At 40.4% G+C, this 25889-nt stretch overlaps 1 protein-coding gene and 2 pseudogenes across 1 annotated transcript; 1 reads left to right on the forward strand and 2 right to left on the reverse strand.

Moving 5' to 3' along the window:
* Positions 1 to 619: 619 nt before the first annotated feature.
* Positions 620 to 9957, reverse strand: Rpp40 (ribonuclease P/MRP subunit p40). The gene is made up of 8 exons (XM_026407123.2): positions 9703 to 9957; positions 8329 to 8473; positions 6801 to 6869; positions 5826 to 5921; positions 4879 to 5004; positions 2488 to 2686; positions 2226 to 2360; positions 620 to 848 (listed from the first exon to the last, which is right to left on the reverse strand). Exons 1-8 carry the CDS (start codon positions 9823 to 9825, stop codon positions 650 to 652), a joined length of 1092 nt encoding a protein of 363 aa, XP_026262908.1. The 5' UTR covers positions 9826 to 9957; the 3' UTR covers positions 620 to 649.
* A 7197-nt stretch (positions 9958 to 17154) lies between these two features.
* On the forward strand, positions 17155 to 17729 carry LOC113195540 (killer cell lectin-like receptor 2; annotated as a pseudogene).
* Positions 17730 to 24906: 7177 nt separating this feature from the next.
* LOC113195541 (protein FAM210A pseudogene) lies at positions 24907 to 25727 on the reverse strand (annotated as a pseudogene).
* Between the last annotated feature and the right edge of the window lie 162 nt (positions 25728 to 25889).

The raw sequence follows: 25889 nt of genomic DNA on the forward strand, positions 1-25889 counted from the left end.
CTTACACTCTGCCTCAGTCTTCTCAGAGGGCTGGTGAGAGAATTTCATGAGGTGAATATGTGAGTAGCTCTGATGATAAGGAATAACCCTTATAAGGATGATAGAGAATTTCTTTTTGTTATGTGAAAAGTTGGAATGAGTAATGATAAACCTTGCCCAACTGTCCAACTCCCCCTGCTTCCTACCATTCCAGCCTGCTCTTCTAGACAGTAAGCCACAAACCTGTGCTTATTGATGGGAGAAATCAACTACGACTGACTGGTTGAATGACCAGCCCAGTTGTTGTCACAGATGGATCCCATTCCAGAACAGAGTGCTAGAGAATGTTGATTTGAGAAATGTTGTCATTATACAGACCTGAGCTGTCACACATTCTTTTTCAATTAAGAAATATGAAGCTGTGTTTGTGTGTGCACTTCTGTAATCCCAGCTACTCAAGAGGCTGAGAAAGGAGATTTCAAGTTCAAAACCAGTCTTAGTGAGATGCTGACTCAAAATAAAAAATAAAAAATAAAAAGGGCTGGAGATGTAGTTCAGTGATAGAGCACCCTGGATCCAATCCCAGTACCACAAAAAACAAAACACACACACACAAAATGAAGAAATCTGAAAACAAGCATAAATATAAACAAACATGATTTTGAATTTTTTATGGTGGACAATTATCATTTGCCCCAACAGCCATCTGAAGCCAATAGTCCTGATTATTAAAAATCACGAAGTTGTATAAATGTTCTCCTCCTTTCCAAAAACCATGTTCATTTTCTCTCCATGAAACCGGGCTGTCTGCAAAGCCTTGGACCGATAATGTAACCCATGGAGCTAACTTTGGTTCATCAAAGTAGTGACTGAAAAAGAAAGAGAACTCTTAGCAAACAAGGAGATTCAGGAAATGTCCACATTTAAAAACAACTGACTCAGCATAAGTAGTATTTCTAATTTCTAAGGAAGCTTAGACTTTTGCTTTAATTTATAAAAATTAGATGCAATTAAATTCCTGATGCTATATTGTGAATTTCATAAAGTTCAACTAATACACAGTACATAAAACAAAACTCCATCAGTTCCAATCCCTATTCTGGAAGATCATTTAAGATTAAAAGAACAAAAAACACCACACAGTGTATAGTTTCTCTCCCATCAAGAGTGCTTTCCTCCATCTCTGTTCACTGAAACAATGCAGAATAATTCACCAGGTTTTTAAAATCCACCCTTCTTATTAAAGTAAATCAAAGACCTAAACTAGTAAGTGTGAAAAAGGATGTTTGATTTAAAAAGGAAAACCCTGAAGACTTACATATTAGACATTTTAAAAGTAAAGGCTGGGGTTTTAGCTCAGTGGTTGAGCACTTTGCCTCACATGCATGAAACACTGGGTTTGATCCTCAGCACCACATAAAATATATATATATATATATATATATATATATATATATATATATATATATATATATAAATAAATAAAATAGAGATATTGTGTCCATCTACAACTAAAAAAATTTTTTTAAAAAGACTGAGAACAGAATGTTAGAGAATGTTGATTTGAGAAATGTCATTATACAGGATTATAAGCTTGAATATTATTATAATATTCAATATTATATTATTGAATATAATATTATCATAAGCTTTATTATTATAAAGAGGATTATGCTCAAATTTAGTCATTTCAATAGGGATGTGAGCATCCTCATATTAGACACAATGTATACATTTTATTAATACAGTACCTCCCAAAATGAAAAAAAAACCTATACTATTCTATAAAATACTTAGAATCTTATTAATGCCTAGTGATTCACAGAATTTTAGGCTGGAACACATCTCAGATATGATTTGGATTCAGAAATGATCAGCTCTTTTCCGCTCCATTTTTGAATGAGAGATTTTGCAGAATTGCAATACTTAAAATAGATCATAATTTGTCACACAGAATGTTACTGTGTTTTTAAGTCATATAACTTGGCCTACACCAAAAAATGGCCCAGGGAGGCAGAACCAGGAAAATGAGCAGTTTATTTTCCAGAAGCATTTAACTACTTGGTAGTAACATTTCCCTAGGAGCATCTTAATTACGACATTTAAGATGATGAACTCACTATACTGTCAGCCCAAGCAATGAAAAAAGAAAGGTGTGTGCAGGGCCCTGCCTGGGGAACACCAGCACTGTTCTCACCATGACACCACGGCACCAACACGCACGATATAGAAGACAGAGTTCTTACCACAGCTGCTCCAGTAGGACAGAGATCTTCTCTGGAAGTATGAAACCAGTGATTGTACACAAATGAGCTTGGGCCACCACTGTGCTTGGTTGGGGACAGCAAAAGTTTGATATGAAATTATCAGGCTCCTTATTTCTGCCACAAAGAAAAAAAAAGATAACATATTTTTAGCCACTACATAATCAAATCCAAAGTATTAGACTGCTATTAAAAACATGCAACAAGCAGACCCCTACCAGACCCACGGAGTTCAGATACGCACAGGTCTGCATTACAGAAGACACCTCCAAGCCAGTCCAAGAGCTCTAGGGCACTGCAGGACGTCTCGGGCTTTCCCCTGAGCTCACCACTCTGTAGCACTGGGCACTGGAGATCGCTCAATGTGCTCATTGATACTTTGGGCTGATGCTCCTGAATTTGGTATTTAGAAAAGAATGACAACATCGATGATTCTTCTGCACCTTAAAACACACCACAAAAGGTCACATGAATATGTAAAAACATTCACTGAATTCCTGAAACAACCCCACTCCCTGTTGAGTTATGGGAAACAGGCAAATGGAAGTAAAAATGGAGGCTGTGCAAAGCTGCATTCAAATCAAAACCATTTCAAGTTGCTTTCAGCTCCTTGTGCTCCAGTTCTGTGAACATTCACCATCGTTCACACTTTTCTGTAAACTTTTCTTTTTTTCTTTCACACTGGATCCAAATTAGTCTCATCATTTATTCTAATAAGAAAATTTCAATTTAAGACATAAACCCCAAAGCATTTCTTATGTCTGAGTAACAGTGAACACTACAGAGAGCATGTTTACACAATCTCTGTACAGGAAACAGAAGAGGAAGTAAACAATGATAGAATCTCATTCAAGCTTGTCTTTGAAAACCCAGTAATCCAATGTATCTTTTCAGAGATGTTTATGTAGCTTGCAGCCTTTGAATACAGAAACAGGGACCCCCTCCAGAGCAAAGGATAGGCTTGCTTACCGACCAGTATAATGGAAAAAAAAGTCTTGCTCCCTTATCTCTGGGCAGAGATCAGCAGGATTACTGCTCATTATAAAAGATTTGAGTTCCTTAAGCTCTGGGTTCCTCTCCTGTAACGCAAGCGTTACTGGATCAACTTTATGTCATCCTATGGGTGCTAGGACTCGGTGAAAGGGCGCAAATGCTGATTCTCTGTGTGACAGTTAATTTTAGGTGTCAACTTACTGGTAAAGTATTATTTATAGATGTGTCTGTGAGGATGCTTCCAGAGGAAAACGGCATGTGAGTCAGTGGACTAAGTAGGGAAGATCCACCCTCAGTGTGGGTGGGCACCATTCAATTAGCTCAGGGGCCCAGACAGAACAAAAAGGCAGAAGACAGGCAAATTCACTCTTTCCTTTAACTGGGACATCCAGCTTCTCTGGCCTGGGGACTCCACGCCTGAACTAGTAAGGCCCCCCAGGTTCTTAGGCCTTTGGCTTTGGATTGAGAATGACACTGTCAGCTTGCTTAGTTCTGAGGCCTCTTTTTGGTTTTTTTTGGACTGGCATCGCTGTGTCTCCTGTTTACAGATGGTCTATCATGGGACTTCTCAGCCTCTGTGACTGCATGAACCAATTGCCCTAATAAGCCCCCTCCTATCTCTCTCTCCCCCTCCCTCCTAATTACTTTTGTCTCTACTCTTATTGCTATGAGGAATCAGGGTTTTTTTTTTGTCTCTGACCCAGGAGTCTCATGTTCTGCAAGTAGGGTAAAATCTCATTAGCCTGCCAGTAGGGTAAAATCTCAGACTTTTCACAGTTCCTGAGAAATTCTGAAAGTAATTAAGAGTCTTAGGAACACATCCAGAACCTACTGTATAGGGAATCCTCATAGAAGACTTCAAGTGACTGAAACTTCAGTAAGTCCCTCTGCCCATTTTTACAGAACAAGTGCCAAAGAATTACAGAAGCAGAAGTTATGGGAGCAACTTAGGCAACCCAGTGGCCAGGAACTTACCATGAAGAGCAGATAGATGGACCTATTTCCAAAAGGGACCGACGTGCTTCCTTAGCCTCTGAATGAGAGTACTATGCTTTTATAATTCTTAATGATTTGATTCACTGTAATTATGCAATGGGCCAAAGATACACTTCTTAAAGCAGCAATGTATGTGGCAGTGTGGCAGTTTTGGCAGATTAACATATTTGATGAACATCAAATTTTGAACTAAATTTAGTATTCCAATCAATTAAAAGTCACAACAAACTGAATCTGACATGTAATGGTATGCCTGAGCTATTATCCTGCAATAATGAAAGAGCAGATCATATATATAATTATAATTGGTGTTAATTTAAAATATTCTAGCCAAGGCTGTTTAAGGTAGGCGGGAGGGAAGGAAGGGGAGAAATTGATAAAGCTGATCTGAACCACTCTCAAGATCTCTGAATCTACATATAACCCAAGAAGATTGAGGTAGATGGCTAAGAGGTCTAGATTACCTTAAGCTATTGTCCTCAGAGATGGCACAGGGCTAAAGCAATTTCCCTAATAATGTTTATACATTTACATATAAATATTCTTTAATCATAGGAATAAATCAATATTCAATCTTTCACTACTCCCCTTGAATTAACAATTAGATTTCAAAATCGCTGTATATTACCTAATTTATTCTTCATACCTGTATGATGCCAAGCCAAAAGAAAATCGAATTTCATTGGCTTCTTTTCTTTGAAGGACCAACATATTCTTTCATACTTCTTAGAATTCAGGTTAAAGGATAAATCCATCAAATCAATGGAAACAACTTAAAAATGGAAAAAGAAATACATTCATTCAAATACACATATCTTGCACTGTGGAGAAAGTTTAATATTAAAAAGTCAAATATTTTGGAAGCTTTATAAATAGTAAAAATCACTTTATTCTTTTGATACTCCCTTTATTGTACCAAGTCAAAAAAATTCCTTCAGTGGGCATTTCTAGCGTTGAGAACTATAACAACGCGATATATATATTTGTAGATGGACACAATACCTTTATTTTGTTTATTTATTTTTATGTGGTGCTGAGGATCAAACCCAGTGCCTTACATGTGCAAGGCAAGCGCTCTACCTGTGAGCCACGGCCCCAGCCTCCAAAACATGTTTTAATTCATATTTTTCCTCTTTCAAAGACCAATGGCAAAAGTCCTCAAAAGGTCAACTCTAATCTACTTATGGACGTGGCAGCTTTAACTACTGATGTCCACACCAGATACTGTCAGAAGAACCACATCTCTTTACATGTATGTAAATTTCTACTAGTAACTGTAAAGATCTGGTGAAATTAAAGGAAACTCTTCATTAAGTCATAAACTATTGACTACTTTGGATTTTTGACCTAAAACATACATGTCTAATGGACTGCCCAATTCTATGATCTTGATAAAATGTAGCCTACAGCTGAAGAGAAATGTATAACACACTTAATAGCTTCATCTTTTCCTCAGTGAAAAGTTTTAAACACAAGAAGGAGCTATGGTTTTCTGAACAAAGAGATCAGAGGCAATTTAAACATTTAAACCTAAGTTGCTTCAGGAAGATTCCTGACTTGTTAGAAACTGATGGGATATTACATAATACTTACTAAATTTCATAATTTTTCTGCCAGAATATTGAGATGGATGACCCTGAAGTCCAGTTTCTTCATAAGTATCTTTATCCAGTGATAAAATTAATTTCCCTATAAATCAAATAGTTCCCATGAAAGAGATGCTAAAAACATGACTTACGTTCTCTAAGAATGCAAGACAATTAAGCAGCTAGATATCAATGTAATAAACTGCACACAACGACCTTATTTATAATATCTGGATATTATTTATACATAAATACACAAAAGGATATTATAATAGTGAAACTAGAAATAATCTAAATTTCTATTAAAGAAGGAACAGTTAAATCATGGCATACACATTATTTCAAATATCTTTAAGCCATTAAAAATTGTGAGTTAAAATTTAGGAACCTAGAATATATGCAATATATTCTATTGCATATTCAATAAATGTTTGGAAAATTCAATTTTTGGGAGGTGGGTACCAGGGACTAAACTCAGGGGCACTCGACCACTGAGTCACACTCCCAGCCCTATTTTGTATTTTATTTAGGATACTGAGTTGCTAAGTGCCACACTTTTGCTGAGGCAGACTTTGAACTTGCGATCCTCCTACTTCAGCCTGCCAAGCTGCTGGGATTACAGGTGTGAGCCATTGTGCCCAGCTTGGAAAATTCAATTTAAAAAAATTGTGGTTATAAGTATATTGCACTGATATGGAGAGATGTCTATGATCTGTAGCTTGGGAAAAGAGAACACTGAGAAACAATGTATGATACAATTTATGTTTTAAAAGAAAAAACACTTATGTGTGTTTATAAATTCATAGAAAATCTCTGGAAGAATAAATACTAAAATGTTAGTAGTTCCTTCAAGAAAAGGAGTGAGTTTAGAGGGAGGGAGTACCTTTACTTTGCTTGTATAGATGTACATGATTTGATTTTTTTGGTTATTGGTTTTACATGTATTTCTTTTATAATTAAGAAAGAAGAAAATGAGTGTTACCATTTGGAAGCAGGGCAACAGTATTATCTTCATCAATATTTGTATTGTATGTTAGTGCATAGCACGAACCTAGAAGAGGAGAAATTAAGACAAAAGAAGAAATTATATCTGTAAAATGTTGTATTTCTCACATGACAACAAAACCTTCAGTTAAGTAACAATTAGTATCTACCACTGCTTCCTTTCACTCCATAAACCCAACATGTGCCACAGGTAATTTGGAACACAAAGAAGGCCAAAGTTCCAGCTATTTCACCCACAGCCCCATCCCCCACTGTTAAGGGCCTATTTACACAAGTTCACTATCATTAGGTAGAAAATGGATTCAGAATGGAACATGTATCCTTGGGGTTACCAGCAGAAAGTCACAAAGTACAAGACTAGAATTTTAGGTCAATATTCAAAGACTACTAAGCCTTTCCCCATTTGTTAAAAGGGGACCATAGGCCTGCTTCATAGAGGTATTGCAAGCTGTGTTAAATTTGGTAAGATATTTAAAAGTGTTAAAAGTGTTAACTGTTGTTTAATTTGGTAAGATACATTAAAATCTAAAATTTAAATTGGTAATATATAATAAAACACTTATTGCTACAATAAGTGTTCCCACCATTAATGGAACAGTATTATTTCATTAATAGGTAAGATATTTAAAAGCGTTAAAAATGTTAACTGTTGTTTAACTTGGTAAGATATATTAAAATCTAAATTTAATTTGGTAAGATATAATAAAACACTTATTGCTACAGTAAGTGTTCCCACCATTAATGAAATAGTATCAGGCTTCAAAACAAAGATAAGATGTTCAATGTCATTATTAGCTCCAGCAGAGTCAGATGAGATGTGTACAAATAACTAGAATTCTTCATAGGGAGAATTTTTGCCCACTCCAGCAGAGAGGACAATTGTGGGGGCTACAACAAGATAGGTCCATAGCCAGGTGCAGTGATTACTAGGTGAGAGCAAAATCCCAAAAGACATTCTAAAACACAATTCAAACCAATGGCTCCAGGAAACTACCAGAACAAACCAGTCATTCCAGCAGATACAGCTGGGAATGGGGTAAGCAGAGAAGATTCAGCGACACAAAAATCTAAAAGACAACACTGAACCACAAGGAGCATCTGGCCCTGTGAGCAGCAACTGTGGCTGCATCAGGAGACCGACCTTCTGAAACAGCTGCTATGGGGACAGCTGGAAGTGTTAGTACTTTGCAGCCACCCATCCAACAGCAGCGCATCTGAACACACATCACCAGGCTCTTCTCTCCATGAATCCTTGTTGTAAACTGACAGACACCCTTATGTTATAACATTCCCATCCAGGACCTGGGGACAAATGTAATCAGTAACCACCACCCGAAGAGGACACAGGAAAGAGTAGGATGAGAATGCTGAGGGATGGGGAGTGATGCATGCATGTGACCCCAGGAAATATCCCCATGGATCTGTTTAAAACAAGAGAACCTAGTACTGTTCCCCATAAGTTCCTCATCTTGCCCTGTTCATAGACATTACATGGTTTTTCTTACCTTTCTTTACAAAAGTGTGGATAAATTCATGTGTAATTAATTCATGAAGAGGTAAATTCTTCACAAAGTAATAGGGTCCAGTGTCCTCGACCAGGTTTTTCAGTTCTTTTGATAGCATTCCACATTCAGGAATGAGAAATGAAACCTATTGGAATGTGTAATATAAACAAGGTCTTATTTTTCATGAAGATTAACAAAAGGTTTTTAAGAAAAAAATAGGAAAGTTGCTCACTACAATTTTCACTGAAAGTTATTAGATAAACATATGAAACAAGCCTCTTAAGTTAACCTACCAGTCTTAGGCAAAGAAAAATGTGACAATTCAAGTTTTGTATTTCTGCACTCAAACATAATCTGAACAAAAACATTTTAATGAAAAGATCTTATTCCCATTTTCATCTTTTGCAGATGAGTAATGTATTTTATATCTTTTTCTTCTCATTATTTTTAAAGAAATATAATTGAACGTCCCTAGATTTGTTTGCCCTAGTATCATCCTGAAATCAAAGGAACTAACTGTTCCTGGGTGACTAAGAAACTTAGGGACATTCAATTATTAAGAGGCTACACAGAAGCAGAAGTGCTCCTGGATGTTTCCATTTTCTAGACAGAGAAATACAACCGTCACCGACGAATTAAGGTATATATCCCTGACTACTGTCTGTGATGAGCGTTTCAACCAAAGCAGGGATATTAAAACCGAGCGGTTTGAAATATTGCCCAAGCGCTCACATCTTGAAAATCCCTCCCTTAGAGCTCAAACGCCAGCCTCTTCCGAGAGATTAGGTCGTCACTTCATGTCACCGAGAAATCAATCAGGCCGATTAATTTAAAATGTAAAGATGCTTATTTAAACCCTTAGTATCTCCAGGGTTTATTTGGAGTTTTTCGAGTATCAAACCAGCTCCTTCAAGCAGTTTAGAAAAACTGAGCACGAAGCTCTGCAAGGATGCCGAGGCACACAGGCGCAAGAGAAAATCAAGCTACGATTTAGGGGAGGGAGACAAGCTCGTGGCAGCCCTCATTCTTTCCTCCCTCCCTCGTTCCCGCCAGGCTCTTCACAAGCTCTCTGAACACTCCTCGTGGGGTGGAGCAGATGTGGGGAGAGCAGCCCCAGCGATTTGGGGAGGCGCACAGCTCCCAGTCCGTCCCTCTAGGGCTGCGCACCGCCCTGCACCCGACGCATGCTGGGAGTTGAAGTCCTGTAGCCCTGCAACCAACCGGGCCGAGAGGCGAAGAGACTACGACTCCCAGCATGCCCAACGAGGGACACGCCCTCTCCCCGCCCCTGCGAGTGCGACGGTAACCCCGCCTTGTAAAGCTGAGCAAGAGCCTCTCTTTCCAAAACTGACTGCCCGCAGGAACCTAACTCACCCTGTAATTATGATAGTGCGTCTCCACGAGGTGCCGGTGGCGCGACTTGTCGTGGCTGAAGTTGGATTTCTCGCAGACCAGTAAGTGACGGGGCGCCTCTCGCAGTCTGCGCAGCGTGGCCATGCTCTCGGCGATTCCGGGTGCTCGGCGTCTCTGAAGAGCTTGGGACGCCACGCCCCTCCTCTTCGCCACGCCCCCCCAGGCACGCGCAGTGACTGGTCCCTGCCACCGGAGTGGCGCCGGTGTCTGCAGTTTCTGCAGTTGCGAGAAGCGGGCGCTTAAACTCTCGATAGGTACTCGAAACTGTACATTTGCTCTCAAATGGAAATAGTCGGTTCCTAGGAGCCTGGCACTCACCTTTCCAAAGCCACGGCCCCTTCACCTATTCCATCACTCCGCGCTGCCCTGAATCCTCCCTCAGGAGCCCCAGACTCTGAGGAGTGACTGTTCCCAGCCCGTGGAAGGAGGAGGAGGGAAGGCCCGACGTCGGAGATTGCGCTGTACGGTTGGGGGAGTCTCCGAGCCCCTTGTGGGGGCAGCACCCACACTACTTTCCCGAGTCCTCACAAAGTCTAGTCCGCAGGGTTTTGTTATCCTGTTGTGGACCCTTTGGCCAACAGGACGTAACGTTTCCACTGGTCCTTCTCAAAATGTCAAGGAAGTTCGTGTAAGAAAATAATACACACTTTCTGCCCTATAACAGGACTCCTTTGGAGCCACTTCTAAAAGTCCTTTTTAAATATCCCCTTGGAACCATTTTCGAAAATGTGTTGCTTTGTGGCATTTCAGGGAAAAATCTTTTTATTTTTATTTTTTACTTTTACTGGGTATTGAACTCAAGAGTCACTTAACCACTGAGCCATCTCCACCCTTTTTTTATTTTTTTATTTTGAGACAGGCTCTGGCTAAGTTATGAGGCTGGCCTGGAAGTTGCCATCAGTTCCTGTTTCAGCCTCCGGAGCTGCTGGGATTACCGGTGTGCGCCACCACGCCTGGCCTAACAGGGATAAATCTCTGAAGTCATTTTTCCACTTAGTTTTTATGATTAACTTTTAAATACTACATTCTGTGTGCTTCTTTTTTACTAGAGCATTATAGTTACACGTGGTAGTTACACGTGGTAGTTGGGTTCGTTTTGACTATGTGCTTTTTTTTAATATTTACTTTTTAGTTTTAGGTGGACACAATATCTTTATTTTTATGTGGTGCTGAGGATCGAACCCAGTGCTTCACACATACTAGGCGAGCGCTCTACCACTGAGCCACAACCCCAGCCCTTGATTCTGTGCTTTTTAAATTGAAGAATCCATAGTTCCAGTTCTGCACCGGGAGAATGCAAAACAAAACACTGGTGATACTTCATCCTGGAACATTAATTTTACTATAGAATTTAGAAGAATAGGGTTTAGTAATTTACAAAGTAATTAAAAATTTAAAACCAAGACAAGGCTGGTAATTAAAAATTTAAAACCAAGACAATAACTGTTAGTAACATGTGCTTGAAATGTCAGATTTTCTCCAAGAAAAAAATTCCAATGAGAACCTATTTCCTGCTGGGAGCACACTTGTAATCCCATCACTTGGGAGGTGAAGGCAGGAAGATTAAAAGTTCAAGGCCAACCTGAGCAACTTAGTAAGACCTCATCCTAAAATAAAAAAATAAAAAGAAGGGCTGTAGCTCAGTAATGAAGCACCCCTGAGTTCATTGTCCAGTACCATATAAGAGAGACAGGGAGGGAGGGAGAGAGAGAAGAGAGAGAGAGAGAATGAATATATTTCCCATTATTTTAAATAACAAAGTTATAAGGCATAGCAAGTCAACCAGAAAACTACCAATTTCCTAAATCAAAGTATGGCACCTAGATGTAAGGTATCAATATCATGGTAAGACATAAAATGCTTAAACATTGCTTCTTTGGTTCCATCACATTTCATATATCATTTTTGCTTTATAATGGCCCCTTCTTACTGTCTTCATTTATATATATATGTAATATATATATATATATACACACACACACACACACACACACATATATACACATATACATATGTGTGTATGTGTGTGTATATATATGTTTTAGTTGTTGATGGACCTTTATTTTATGTATATATTAAGCGTGGTGCTGAGGATCAAACCCAGTGCCTCACACATGCTAGGCAAGTGCTCTGCCACTGAGCCACACCCCTGTCCCCTCTCACTGTCTTCATTTTACAATCAGTTTCAGCTACCTTCCTCTCTTCCTGGTCCGCTGCCAAAGACAGCGTGCTAACCTCCTCCATATTTCCTCTCCTGCCCTCGCACAGTCCATTCTGCACTCAGCCTCCAGAGTGAGTTCATGAAAACAGGAAAAACATGCTGTTTAACCTCTTCCTCTGCTTAGGCCCTTTGACTGGCTTCTCATTGCAGTAGAATAAAAGTTTTGACAAGTTAGCCCCTACTTTTCTCTTCAGCCTCATCTCTCGCCTTTGCCGTTGAGTATGAGATTTTTCTGTTACCGGGAGCTGAAAGCGATCTGAACTGTCCAACACATGTTAGATCATAGACTGTGGCATGTTGGTCATGGAAGGAAAAGACTGAGAAAGAGCATTAAAAAAAAATAGGCAGAGGGCTAGAGATGTAGCTTTGTGGTAAGCACTTGCCTGCCGTGCATGAGACAACCCCCAGCACTCCCCTACCCCCAAAAAAGCAAGAACTGGAAGTCACTATGTTAAGTGAAATAAGCCAGCCCAGAAAGACAAATACCCATGTTCTCACTCAATTGAGGAAGCTAAAATAAGTTGATCATATGGGTGTATAGAGTAGAATGGAGGCCACTAAAGGCTAGGAGAAGCATAGAGGGTGGATAAAGTAGTTCTAATGTTCTGTAGCACAGTAGGGCAACTATAGTCTATAAAAATTGGATAGTTTAAAATAACTAGGGGGAAGATTTTTAAGGTTTCTAATTCAAAAAAAATAGATGTATTTGAGGAGATGGTAATACTTTTTACCCTGATTTGATCATTTCACATCACATACATGTATTTAATTATAATACTGTACCCCATAAATTAATATAAATATATATCAATTTAAAAATAATAAGTAAATTTTTTAAATCTTACAGAACAATATAAGCAAGCCAGGCATGATGGCACACTCCTGTAATCCCAGTGACTCAGGAGGTTGAGGCAGGAGGGTCACAGGTTCAAGGCCAGCCTCAGCAACTTAGGGAGACCCTGTGTCAAAAATGAAAAAAAAATAAGACTGGGGATATAGCTCAATAGTAAAGCACCCCTGGGTTTAATACCAAATAATAATGTCAAGAACTATACCAATATGTGTGGGTGTTTGTGTGTGTGTGTGTGTGTGTGCATGCATAATTCAACTGTATGTATATGCTCAAAAGAAAGTAGTAAAAACTGAGTCAACAGACTTGCACAAAAATAGATATGCCTTTGGTCATATTCTGAAAACAAAAATATATACTTCATAAATATAAAATGACAAAATTTTGACACATTTCTGGGCCATAACACAATTAGAAATAACAGAAACAGAATTTAAACGGTCACCTCCTTAAAGATGTAAAAATATTGCTTTAGATATATTAATGTCTGTGTTAAAGTGCAAATCCAAAGCACAGTGCCCATAAATATATCTATGCTTCCAAATATAGACTGAGATGTGCAGTGTCTCTGAAAGGTAGGAGTTCTCAGACTCAGAATCACCTAGAGTCACCAGGTTATGTCAATTGAAACTCTGGCCTGACCTGGAATTGTTAACATCATTTTAGTACAATTAGGAGCAGCAGTGGGTGGAAATGAATCTATAGCAGACATTGCAGGAAGACTTCTTCCTGCTGAGACTGAACTTGACCTCATAGTCCTTTTCAGCACTGGATCCCAGGCAGCTGCTACAAATCAATTGGTGTTGGTTTACAAGACCCAAACTGCCCTCAGGCAACAGAGTGGGACCCGGTGCTGACAGCTGCACTAGGAACAATGCATGACCCCTGTGATGGCCTGGATGTTTTGCCCCCTCCCCATTCACATGTTGAACTGAATCATCAATGTGAAGTGGTAGAAGGAGGGCCTTTCCTAAGTGATGAATAGGATTAGAGGCCTCAGAGAGCTGCCTTATCCCTTCCACCTGTGAGGACACAGCAGGAAGGCACTGTTTGTGAACAAGAGGCTCTCACCAGACTCTCCATCTACCAGCACTTGATCTTGGACTTCCCAACCTCCAGAACTGTGAACAATAAATTTATATTGTTTATAAGCTACTCAGTCCGTGTTATAGCAGCTTAAATGAACGAAGCCCCCAAGAAGAATGTATGATCCGCCCCATGCAAAAATATGGGATCCCCAAAGTCTTTCTGGTGAAGGCTCAGAGATGGACAGCTTCATTTCCTTTTTCCTGGACTGCCTTCCCTCTGGAGATGCACAAACGTTTGACAGACATAGACCATATCAATATGTGGAAGTGTACACATGAAGTCATATTTTAAAAGTGGAACACAAAATAGTTTGTATAGTCTTATTAAAATCCTGTCACGGGTGACAAATTTGTAAGAGAACGTAGAAATGGCTGGAAAAAATTTTAAACTTTTAGTTTGTTTGCATTTAAAAACATACATTTAGAAATCCATTGGTACACAAAAATTTTTAATATTCTTAGCTATCCAGAAACTTCAAACATCAATAATGAGGTATTTCCCAAAGGTTTCTGTCACTCATATTTTACTAGCTTGAATAATTATTTATGCATAATGCAATTGGTGAAATAAAGAGTAATTAGAATTTATATAATTATTAGTAATTATATAACATACAATAAATAATGTGTGTTAGTCAGCTTTCTATTACTAAAACAAAATACCTGAGATAAACAGCTTAAAAGGGGGAAAGGTTTATTTGGCCTACAGAATTGGAGATTATAGCCCTGTTCCTTTTGAGCCTAGGACAACTGGTATTTCTAGGTGGAGAGAATGTGGGGGAACCTCATGGTGGCCAGGAAGCAAAAAGAGCGATATCAGGGTCTTATAGCCCTCTTTGAGGGCATACCCCCCAATAACTGAATTCCTTCCCACCAGGCTCTACACCTCCTAAAGTGTCTACTACCTCTGAAGCTGGAAATCAAGCCTTTAACACATGGACCTTTGGGGCATTTCAGTGTCAGGTCGATGGAGGTGGCTGGGGAACAAAGCACGTGGAAAAGAAGCACCAATCAGGCACTGACAGAACTCCTGTCAATCAGTGGGTCTCCTCGCCAATCCTGGATCTTAGCCAGCTCCCCTGACCAACCCCAGTAGGACAAGGGACTCTAAAAATCCCCTTTCCTGTCCTAAGCCCTCCCTTCCTACCCTAAGCCCAATAAAAATTCCAGTCTGGTCGAGCCCCCCACCCCCACCCCTTCTGCTTCTCCTTATATCCACTCTGTTGGTCTGAGGGTCCCGCCAGGGAGCGAAATCTCAATAAAGCCAAGCCTCATTCAGCGGCCTTTTAAAAACTGCCTCCTTTTGGCTGCAGCTGCCTGGCCTTACATTCAGAGCCAATCTTTAGTGTGTGTGTGTGTGTGTGTGTAATGAATCTGCTGTAAGGCAGTCAGTATAGATAGGTAAATCCAGTCAGATCAGATCAAGGAGGTCAATTTGGGTCTGGAAAGTTGGAGAGGGATTGCAATGCTAATGCCTTCAGAGCCCTTTCTCTACCCTTAACAAGAAAACCTGCCCCTGCTCTAACCTGTTGCTAAGGTCACTTGCCCCAGGGATTGCCCTTCCCTACAGGGAGTTATAAAAGTTGTTAATGGGGCTGGGGATGTGGCTCAAGCAGTAGAGCGCTTGCCTGGAATGCGTGCCGCCCGGGTTTGATCCTCAGCTGAAAATTTAAAAATATATATTAAAAAAAAAAAAAGTTGTTAATGCACCCTGGGTCCCCTTCCTGCCTGGCCCCTCCATCCCATCTGGTTCTTACCTTTTGGCCATCCCACTGAGCATCTCCTGGGCCTAGTCATGGAGAACAAAGGAAGCCTAAGACATATAAAAAGGCAGACCGCCTCACTTCTTGGGATCCTAGGATACTAATTGTGGCCCCCCTCTTTTTCCAGGGAGAAGTCTATATTAGCCCTTTTTAGATAAACCCTGCTTTATAGCTTGCCTCGTCTTCTCTAATGTTATACTTCAACATGTGAGGGAGCAGAACTTGTCACCAATAACCATCGGCATCATAAGCATTTTGTATTTATTATTTCACAAGAATCTTTTCCAAGGTAGGTTGTATGATAGTTGGTTTAGAGATAATTTAGCAGTAGAACTGAATAACTAAAATACAGAAGTCTCTCAAAAATACAATGTTGAATGAAAAATGGAAGTCATAGAAGTCTATTTAGCTTATACAATTACAGAAAGTTGGAAACCCTACCAAAGTAAGCACTGTGCTGTTAGAGATACGTGCACATACATTAAAACTGTAATGAAAGTCAGGAGCTCTCTGCTTCCTAGCCACTGTCACAAGGCGGGGGCTTTCTGAGAAACTGAGGCAATGTGAGGACTCCCATTCAAACCCCAATTCCCATGACCAAGTCAGAAGGACTTCAGATGGTTGCTCAGAGTAGCAGGGATAAGTTTATTGAAGGGATGGGAAAAGGGGAAGGGGACACTCTCAAGGGAGAGAGTGGATCCTCTCAGAGGGACAACGTGCCTCTCCTCCACTCCACTTTTATTGGGGATCCCAGAGAAGTTTCAGAGAGTTTCATGCAGGTCCATCTCTTGGCTTTTGACTGACAGCAGGGTGGCATCAGACTTTCAATTTCCCCCTGCCATGGCAATTTTAGGTCACCTTGGCCTATGCTGACCAGTTGGTTCTAACTGGATTCTAATAGATTCTTACCTATTTTTACTTAAAATAGGAGGGACTACTTTTATCTTCCAGAATCTGGTCTGTGAAAAGTCTGTCCCTTCAAAGTAACCTGGGTTTCTCTTCTCAACGTTAATTCCTGTCTACATTTCCTTGACGATAACAGGTAGTTGGCTGAGGCATGTGACATATCCTGTCCACTAGGGCCAGGTAGGGCTGCCAGCAGGTTGCTTCTTGGCAAAGAAAGCATGTGGGGGTCAGCACAGTGGGGCATTTTATAGAATTATTCTCTTAACCTCATGTTCCCATTGTCCTCATCTATCTGCCCTCTAACAAGGTGGTGAGCCCAACAGCTCTTCTTTGTCACGCCCTCTTGCCTTGATGTTCTGCCTCATCTTGGGCCCAGAGCCAAGGGGTCAGCTGACCACGGACTGAACCTCTGAAACCTAAGGGGGCCAGGACTGGAGAAGCCAACTTGTCACTCGTTTGGGGATCAGTGCATGGTACAGATACAGATGAGCCATCTGGAGGTGACTTAATTCAACCCTGGAATTTCTTCAGTTTCCTTCAGAATTGCAGAATGGATTAAGGCATGATGCTACCCAAAGGCCTGGAATGGCAGAGTTTTCAGAGCCCTGGCATCTCATTACAGTGATGCTTGGGATCTTCTGTTTACTTCTGTTGATGACAGTTCCAGTGTTGATGATAGAGATTTTTCAGTATATTCAAGAAAAACATCAAGAACAGGAAATTCTAGGAAACCTCACTCAAAAGTTCCACATTATGCAAAATGGTGACTACTTAAAGGAACAACTTTTGAAAAATGAGTATTTAGAATATGACAGTCTCAAAAAACCTCTCAGCATGAAAAGGAACAGAAATTATATCTCAAAAACAGATGTCATGAAAAAAAAATGAACTCTTTTCAAAATTTTTGCAAAACACAGGATGTTCTGTGAAGGCCACTGATCCTTTAAGAGAGTAAAATGTTACCCTTCACCATGGGCTAAAAAGACTGGAAGAACTGGAAGCACACTTGCCAAGATAAGGAACGATCCCTTTTAAAGATAAATGATGAAAATTCCAGGTTTGTCAAAATTATTAGTGGATTGCATTATTATGTGATGAAGAGGAAAGTAAATGGCCAAAGGTTCACAGCGGCACATCTTCTGGAATTCATCTTTCAATAATGAATGTGTCTTCTGGGAGAAGAACATGTATATTTTTAGCTGCAACAAAGAAATTATCGAGTGCTCTACCTGCAATTATATCTTTGAAAAGAGAGTTGACTGTATTTAATCTGCTTTAATGTGAGATAAGAAGAAAAGGACTTGGTCCATTATGGAAGCTGCAAGAGGAAGAAAATGTTGTTTTGCATCATGACTTAGATCAGCTGCCATGTTCCTTTGTGGGGAAGAGGAAGGAGAGTTGGGTCTGGAAAGCTCTTGCTTTTTCTCTAATGGCCCTCAGCAATTATTCTTTCTCTTTTCAGAGGCATCCATAGAACCAATTAGAGAACCTGATAAACAGATAATCATTTTCAGTGTCTTCTGGTTTTGGTAACACAACAAGAACTGGAATACACCAGTGTTTTGTTCACATATATGAGTTCACATCATCTTTAAAAACTTTTTATTTTGCCATAAAATATAATTTCAAACATACCGAATAGTTAGGATAAAGAATTTCCATATAAACTTCATCTAAATTTTCAGTTGTAGTTGTTCATATTTTGCTCAACTTTAAGATATGCTCCCCACATCTTTACTGATTATTTGATAGTAAATTGAGGCTATCTTGTTCTTTTGCTTAAATATTTTCCAAAGATTTTTGTCTTAGATAACCTTACTACAATGATCAAAACCAGGAAATTTAGTATTGAAACGGTACTATGACCTAACCTATAATCCATGGTCACATTTTGTCAGTTGTTCCCATAATGTCATTTTTAGGTATTTTCCTTCCTTGTTCAGGATCCTGCAGTACAACTATTCATTATGTTTGAAATTATACTTTATAATAAGTCTTCTTTTTCTTGATCTTGGCATTTTAAAAGTCAACGTTTTTGAATTATTTGGTGTGTATCATAAAATGCACCCACATTAAATCATGTTTCAACAAATATATATATATATATCTTATATAATTATATATATATTGGTAATTTTAAAATTTTACAACAGCTATATAGAGATAGCAATGTACCTTTCCTTTTTGCTCATTTAAAGCATGTAACTCTGATTTTTTTAGTACATGTATAGACATGTATAACTGACACCACAGTCAATTTTAGCACATTTTCTGCACCTCAAAAAGAAGCCCATACCTGTACCTATCTCCTCTGTCCCCTTTTTCAGCCCTAAGTAAGCTACTTTCTTTCTCTGTGGGTTTGCCTTTTCTGGACTTTTGGGTAAGGGAGCTACCTGGGCTTGTGTGCCTGGCTTCTCTCACTTAGCATAATGTCTTTAGGGCTCCTCTAAGTAGTAGCGTGTGTCAGTACTTCCCTCCTTTTTGTGATTGTCACAATGATTCTTTAAATTCTTATCTTGAATGCTGGTGCTCAAGGAAAAACTAGAAGGAAACAAGAAAGACAGCTTTCCCTGGAGATCCTAAAGGACCTTCGTCTACTTCCAAGACCTCTGGAGGGGGCGGCACATTATTTCAGAATGTGACCAGGTGGCGAGTTCAGCTGGGGTGCAGGCTCTGAGGGGAAGGGAGGGATAAAGGGGAAGAGCAGCAGGTGTTGGACCCCAGAGGTTATGACAGGCAGGAGCTGGGGCTGGGGCATGGGTCAAAGGTCCAGCAGCAGCAACTTGTGCCTGGAAGTCCATGGCGGCCCCGGGGCACAGCTTTAGAATCCTGCATTTGTATTTCAGGCCCGTTGTGAATATTCATTCATTTAATCATCAACCTCTCCATTAAGTGCCTGCTATGTGACAGACTATGCAAAGAACCAGAGATACAATATGAGCCTGTCCCTGCCTTTTGGGGACTTACCACCTCTTGGGAACATTTGTTGCTTCTTTTCCATCTCCCCTCCTTTCTTGGAAGTATATTCAGCATAGAATGGGCAAATTGCAATTTTTTTTTAATGAGCAATTGAAGAAAATGTAACTTTTTACATTTAGATGATTATTATTATTTACAAAAGTGGAGCATCTGAATGGACATAGAGTTTATTTTGTAAGATGAAAAAAGTTCTGGAGGCTGGTTGCACAACAATGTAAATATCCTTAACTGTTCAACTGAACATTTAAAAATGGTGAAGGTAGTAAATTTTATGTCATGTGCATTTTACCACAATGGAAAATTAAAAAAAATAATAATAATGCAATATGGAAGAAGTAGAACTCAAATTTTCAACTTTTTTTTTTAAAGTTAACAATACAAACAAAATAGAAAATGAAAAAGCTAATTTTCCAATATTAATGTTTACCTTGATGTCAGTGGGAGGTTGTTTGTTTTATGTTTCTTTTTCCCATAAAAAGTAATTTTACATGCTTAGGAACTTCAGATGTTTAAATAAAGGGAGGGTGTAAGAAATGAAGTACAGGGGCTGGGGTTGTGGCTCAGCGGTAGAGCATGTGCGAGGCCCTGGGTTCAATTCTCAGCAACACATAAAAATAAATAAATAAAATAAGTGTAAAAAAAAAAAAAAGAAATGAAGTACAGGCCGGGTCCAGTGGCATGGGCCTGTAACCCAGCTACTCTGACAGGTTGGGAGAGGAAGACAGCAAGGTCAAGGCCAGCCTCGGCAACTCAGGGAGACCCTTCCTCAAAATAAAGAATAAAAAGGGCCGGGATGCAGCTCAGTGTTAGAGTACCAGTGGGTTAAATCCCCAGTAGTGGAAAAAAAAGTGACACTTTAAAATTTCCTTGCACTTTAAACCATTGTGATGATGAATACATACATGGATTTATAGTTCTGAAATATTTTCAGTGATAACATTTGTCCCAATGTGGATATTCCAGGGCAGCTATCAAAGCATTCCTATCTCCAAACTGGGCCTCTCACCCTGAAAATATTCTTTATTAAGAATATTAAAAGCAGGAAGTGGCCTTGAGTCAGCTGACCTTGGCCATCATGCTCGCTCTCACTGAAGAGTTTGATTTACTTAATGTGTTCTTCAAGTTTGGTTCCCCTCCTGACATCTCAGCCCCTATCTTCTCTGAATGCAGCACAGTTCCTTTTGGACCCCAGTAACGCAGGGGCACCGACCAGTCTAAGATCCGGTGTGGACTAAGCGTGCTGGGGATTTAGTGAATTGTTGAAAGTCCTGCCCCTTTTTTGTAATGCAGATGCCTGTGAGTAGAAGGTATAATGTGACTCCAGGCTCAGTTCATCCTTATCTTTTTCTCAGCTGTGCCCCGCAATTGGTATTTCTGATGTTAGACTGATACACCAAGGAAAAGAAAATCCTGTGGTTTCCTGGGAGCTTCAAACTTAATTTTGACTTTTTCTCTGACTTCAGGGAAGAGAATCTATGAATAATGGAATTAGACCTGCCTGCAGCCAGTCCTTGATATGCTGACTTAATTATGAAGGTCCTTGCTTGCATTTGCCTTGATGGTCATTGGATATTCTTAGGTGTTTATAAGACGGTTGTAGAACAGACATGAGGCTCTCTGGTCTGCTCATGACTTCCCAAGTAAAAGTAATGTTACTTTCACAATATTTAAAAATGATAATTCTATTTCAGTTCACAGATAGAATTTTGCATATCAAATTATGGCCTGAGCATGTTCAAAACATTAGAAAGGTCTCGAGGACAAAGACGGTGCCCTCTCATTGATTTGGTAACTGCAAGGTGGAAATGCATGTGTTGTTCTGATATTAAACCTGAAATTTAAGATTACTGTTATGGTTTGGCTCTTAAAGCCCCCACCAGGAGGCCATATGCTGAGGGTTTGGTGGCCAGTGTGTGGTGCCCCTGGCAGGTGATGGAAGCTTTAGGATGTGGGCCCTGAGGGGAGGATGGACCTAGGTCAATGGGAGCCGCCTTGAAGGGGCTATGGGGACTGTGGCCCCTTCCTCTCTCCCTGCTTTCTGGCCACCCTGAGAAGAGCAGCTTCCTTCCTCCACATTCTCCTCACCGCAGACCCCCAAAGAGTGGGACCAACCTGCCGTGAACTGAAGCCATGAACCAAAATAAACCTTTCCTCCTTTTGCTTCTCAGGAATTTGTAATAACAACATGAAGTTAACAGAGTTATAAAAAGAAACAGTGTGAAATTGTAAAAATATAATTATTTAATCCAGTATATCCAAAATATTATTTAATATGTGAATAATGTAATTGTGTGAGCACTTGTTTTTTGGTTCTGGGAATGCAGCTCAGGGGCACCATATGAAGTGCCATCAGCAGCTCTTTGTATTTTATTTTGAGATGGGGTCTTACTAAATTACCAAGGCTGGCCTCTCAAACTTGGAATCCTCCCGCCTTGGCCTTCTGAGCTGATGGGATTCCAGATGTGTGTGATCATGCCTGGCTTGTGATCAATTATAAATAAACTGTTTAATATCCTTTATTTATTTATTTATTTTTGTTACTAAGTCTTTGAAATTCACTCTGTATTTTATGTTTCCAACATGCCTCAACTCAGAGTAGCCACACTCCAGGTGCCCAGTAGCCACACCTGGCAAGTGGCTTTGCATGGGAGTACAGTTCTGAGGGCTCTGACTCCCCCACCCTCAAGGAGATGAAGGGCCTGACCCCCTCAACGTTTCTACCAGAGGCAGGGGAAAGCCCCTTCCCACCAATATCTCTCCTCAGGCCCCTAGGAGGGAGTAAGAGTCTCCCCAAGAAACTGAGGAGAATGCAGAAAGGAGGAAGTTTCAGAAGTGCACCCCTGCTTTCCACCTGCTGCTTGGTGTGGACCAAGCGAGAGGGGACCCCATGTCTTCAAATCTGCCCGCAGCCTTGGCCTCGAGTTTTGGGGGCCACGGGGCCCATGGGGCCCATGTGGTCAGAGTGTGGTGGTCTGTTTCCTTCTGTGGGGTGGGGGTACCATGTGAGTTGAAGCAACAATCCTATGCATAACGCACCTATGTGCATTTCTGTATTACTCAAGAGATCCAATTTTAAGAAGAAAAGGGAATCAGTACCTGTGCGGTATTATACTGTCTTTCAGATATCTTGTAATCAACAAGGTTATCAAACCCTGAGACCGTGTCAAAAATAGATATAAAAGTGTATGTATTACACACCCTGAGAGTTATTTAGCTTATAATGGGGCTGGTCAGCCATTTAGGCTGGTCCCTCTGCTGCTCTGGTCTCAGCCGGGATCCTTCATGTAGGTATGGTATGTATGTGAGGTTGCATGTGTGGTCGGTGTGGCTAACTGCTGGTTGCCTAGGTGGCTCTTTCCTGGAAGTAAGCTGGCTATCAACTGGGCACCTTGATTCTCTTCCCCGGGGCATCTCATTCTCCAACAGGCTAGCATGGGCTTATTATTCTCATGGAGCGGGCAGCATTCTGGAAGGAAAAAAAAAAAAAACAAGAAGCATTCAGGACCTTTTAGCACACTGTCATATCCACTGCATTCTATTGGCCAGAGCAAATAAGGCCAGCCCAGATCTAATCTGGGAGAAACAGATTCTACTCATCAATAAGAACAGCAGTAAAATTACATTTCAAAGAGCACAGGTACAGGGAAGAATGAAGAATTGCTGTTATTTTTGCAGTCAGTATCATTATGCCTTTTGCTGCAGAAAGTCTTCTAAGGTTCTGGAAAAGGACACTTCTCCAGGAACAGCAGGGTTCCTTTGAGATTCGTGTGCATCTAGAACTCCACCATTGGGAATAATGGAGAGGAATGCTGAAGTGTCTTGGAAGGACTTGGAATGACATAGGGAAGTGACTGAGGTCTGAGCTTCGGCATCAAGAAGGCCCTAGCAATATATTTTTCATTTCTAAATCATAGGAGAAATTTGAAAACATGTATAATGTACTCCACATGTTTATAAATTCTTTTCATACCTTTTTGGTGTTTGCAGGCTGTTTATGATTTTCAACACAAGCTAAATCAAACTGTCCCCAAAACAATGTTACTCTGAAAGCAAGTGACATAAAAATAGAAGTGCTGAGAAGACATTTCTCCCTGCTGCAATTTAGTTGAACAGCTGAGTATGACTTGAAAAAGTCCCTTGATTTTAAAAGGGTAAAGCTATTTCCTGAGCTCCCAAACTGGAGGTGTGGCAGTGGGGTAAGTCCCCATCACACAATGAAACCACTTAGAGCTAATGCATCCTAACCCTGACTCAGAGGGTTTCATCCCTGGATGCGTGTTAGGATCACCTGGGAGCCTTTAAAATTCCCTGCACCCTAAATTGCAACACAGCAGTTAAATCAGAATCTCTGGAGGAGGACCTGGGCATCAGTGGTTTTGAAGTTCTCCAGGTGATTATAGTGCTCATTCAAGGCCAAAACCCATTGCTTTAAACCAGCATTTCTTGGTGAACAAGTTGCAAATATTTTCTCAAATAAGTATAAGACACTGGCTGTTGAGTTGGAGCCTTCCTGTCTTACCTGCGATGCCTGCTATCTTTGCACAAGTCAACCTCTGCTACAGCTGTTGTTCCTGATCCCCCCAGCACCACGGGCACTGATGTCATTCTACGCACAGAGCAGTGTGCCAGGTTTCCTGCCTTTGGTGTGCGTCACTGACTTTGCTGGGGAAAATCGCGTCATAAAAACTCAAGATCTTTAAACATTTTATTGATATATAACTTGCAGACAGAACTAAAAGCACAAAGTATTCCTAGAACTTGATGAATTATTCCAAAGTGAATAGAACCACTTATGCCTCCCCCAAATCGCTTTCTCCCAACTCCCTAAGGCTACCAAGATCTGAAGAGTTAACATTGTGTTTGTTTGTTTGTTTTTACATATAGGACTCAATTTTTATTCCACATTCTCCACATAAGATTTATATTTTAACTAATAGGCAACTTTATATCTTTTTCGTAGAAAGACTAATACCCTGTTCAAAGGTGCAGGTCTGCCTCCACAGAGAACTGCATACAGTTAAAACCTTAATAACTTTCCTGTTATTCAACATGAAGACTAAAGACCCAGTATTAGCATTCCGCCTCTGGACCACAGTTATCTAAGAGGGGTCAAGAGCCTAATCGGAATACACTGGAGAACTTAAACCAAGAGATCCTAAAGACCTAGGGAAAGAACCCTGGATTCTCAGATAGTAGCCACTGCTTCCTGCTGCTACGGATGTACAATTCCTATACTAGGCTCATTTCTTCCTCTAAAAAAACCCACTGATTTTTGTAGGCTATTAAACTTTAAAAAAGGTATCTTAGTTCTTTAACCCTCAGATAAGTCATCTATCTAGGCAACTAACAAAAAAATAATCAGAAGCATGTATCTTTGCCCAAAGTGTCCAGAGGGTCCAATTGCAGGAACTTTCTGTAATTTGTTACATAAGGCAACCTATTCCACTTTTTTTTTTTTCTTAAAGGAAACTTTTTCTTTGGTTTCTGTAGTTTTTCAGTGAGTCTATCCTTGGTCTCTTCCATCCTGCCTTGCAGATATTCCTTGATAGGAGGTGGTGTCACCATGTAGCCACGACTGTGCAATGACTTCTCGGTAAAGGACAGTCCTCCCAAGGTCGAGGTGCAGCACAGGTGTTGCAATCTTAAACATGGCTTTGCTGTCGGGGCATTTCCAGTCTGGGCATTTTTTCAGGGTGTTCACCTCGCTGTCGGGTAACCCAAGGAGCTCCAGGACAGGAATGGCGTTCAGTCCTCTTATGGCTGCACAATCAAATGCTCCAAACCAGACACCAGAAGTCATTAGATGCACAGGAATCAAAACTTTCCCATATTGCCTAAATGTTTTCTTAAATTGCTGATAAAGACTAATAGATTTGTCTTGTAAAGGATCAAAGTCTTCTTTTTTCCTGAGTCACTTTTTCTGTGACAGGGGACCACAAGGGACCCGCTATCTGGGAACCTGAGCACCTGATGACTGTCTCTCCTTTGCAAGACGTGGCAGCAGGTAAGGGCAGGCACTGCTTCTGAGGATCTTGAACCCAGACTCCTTTAGATTCAGCACTATTCTAAAGCAACGGCCACCTCATGTTCTGACGGGGTCCACAGAGACCGGTCTTCTGTGGTTCCAAGCATGTCCTGTGTGCCAGCCGAGACACAGTCCGTGGTGCATTCCATTGCATTTTGAATGATGGTGGAGGATTTCAGCTTCTTACAGAGGCTAGACCCAGGACCGGGGCCGCTGTTCTCGCCGCACAGCCGGACCTCAGCTTCTCCACCAATGTGCTTGGCCACAGCATAAAGCTGAGTCTCTCTAATATTGTCTTTTTATAAACAATTTTTAT

The sequence above is a fragment of the Urocitellus parryii genome, chromosome 8, assembly GCF_045843805.1.
Source record: "Urocitellus parryii isolate mUroPar1 chromosome 8, mUroPar1.hap1, whole genome shotgun sequence".
Lineage (NCBI taxonomy): Eukaryota > Metazoa > Chordata > Mammalia > Rodentia > Sciuridae > Urocitellus > Urocitellus parryii.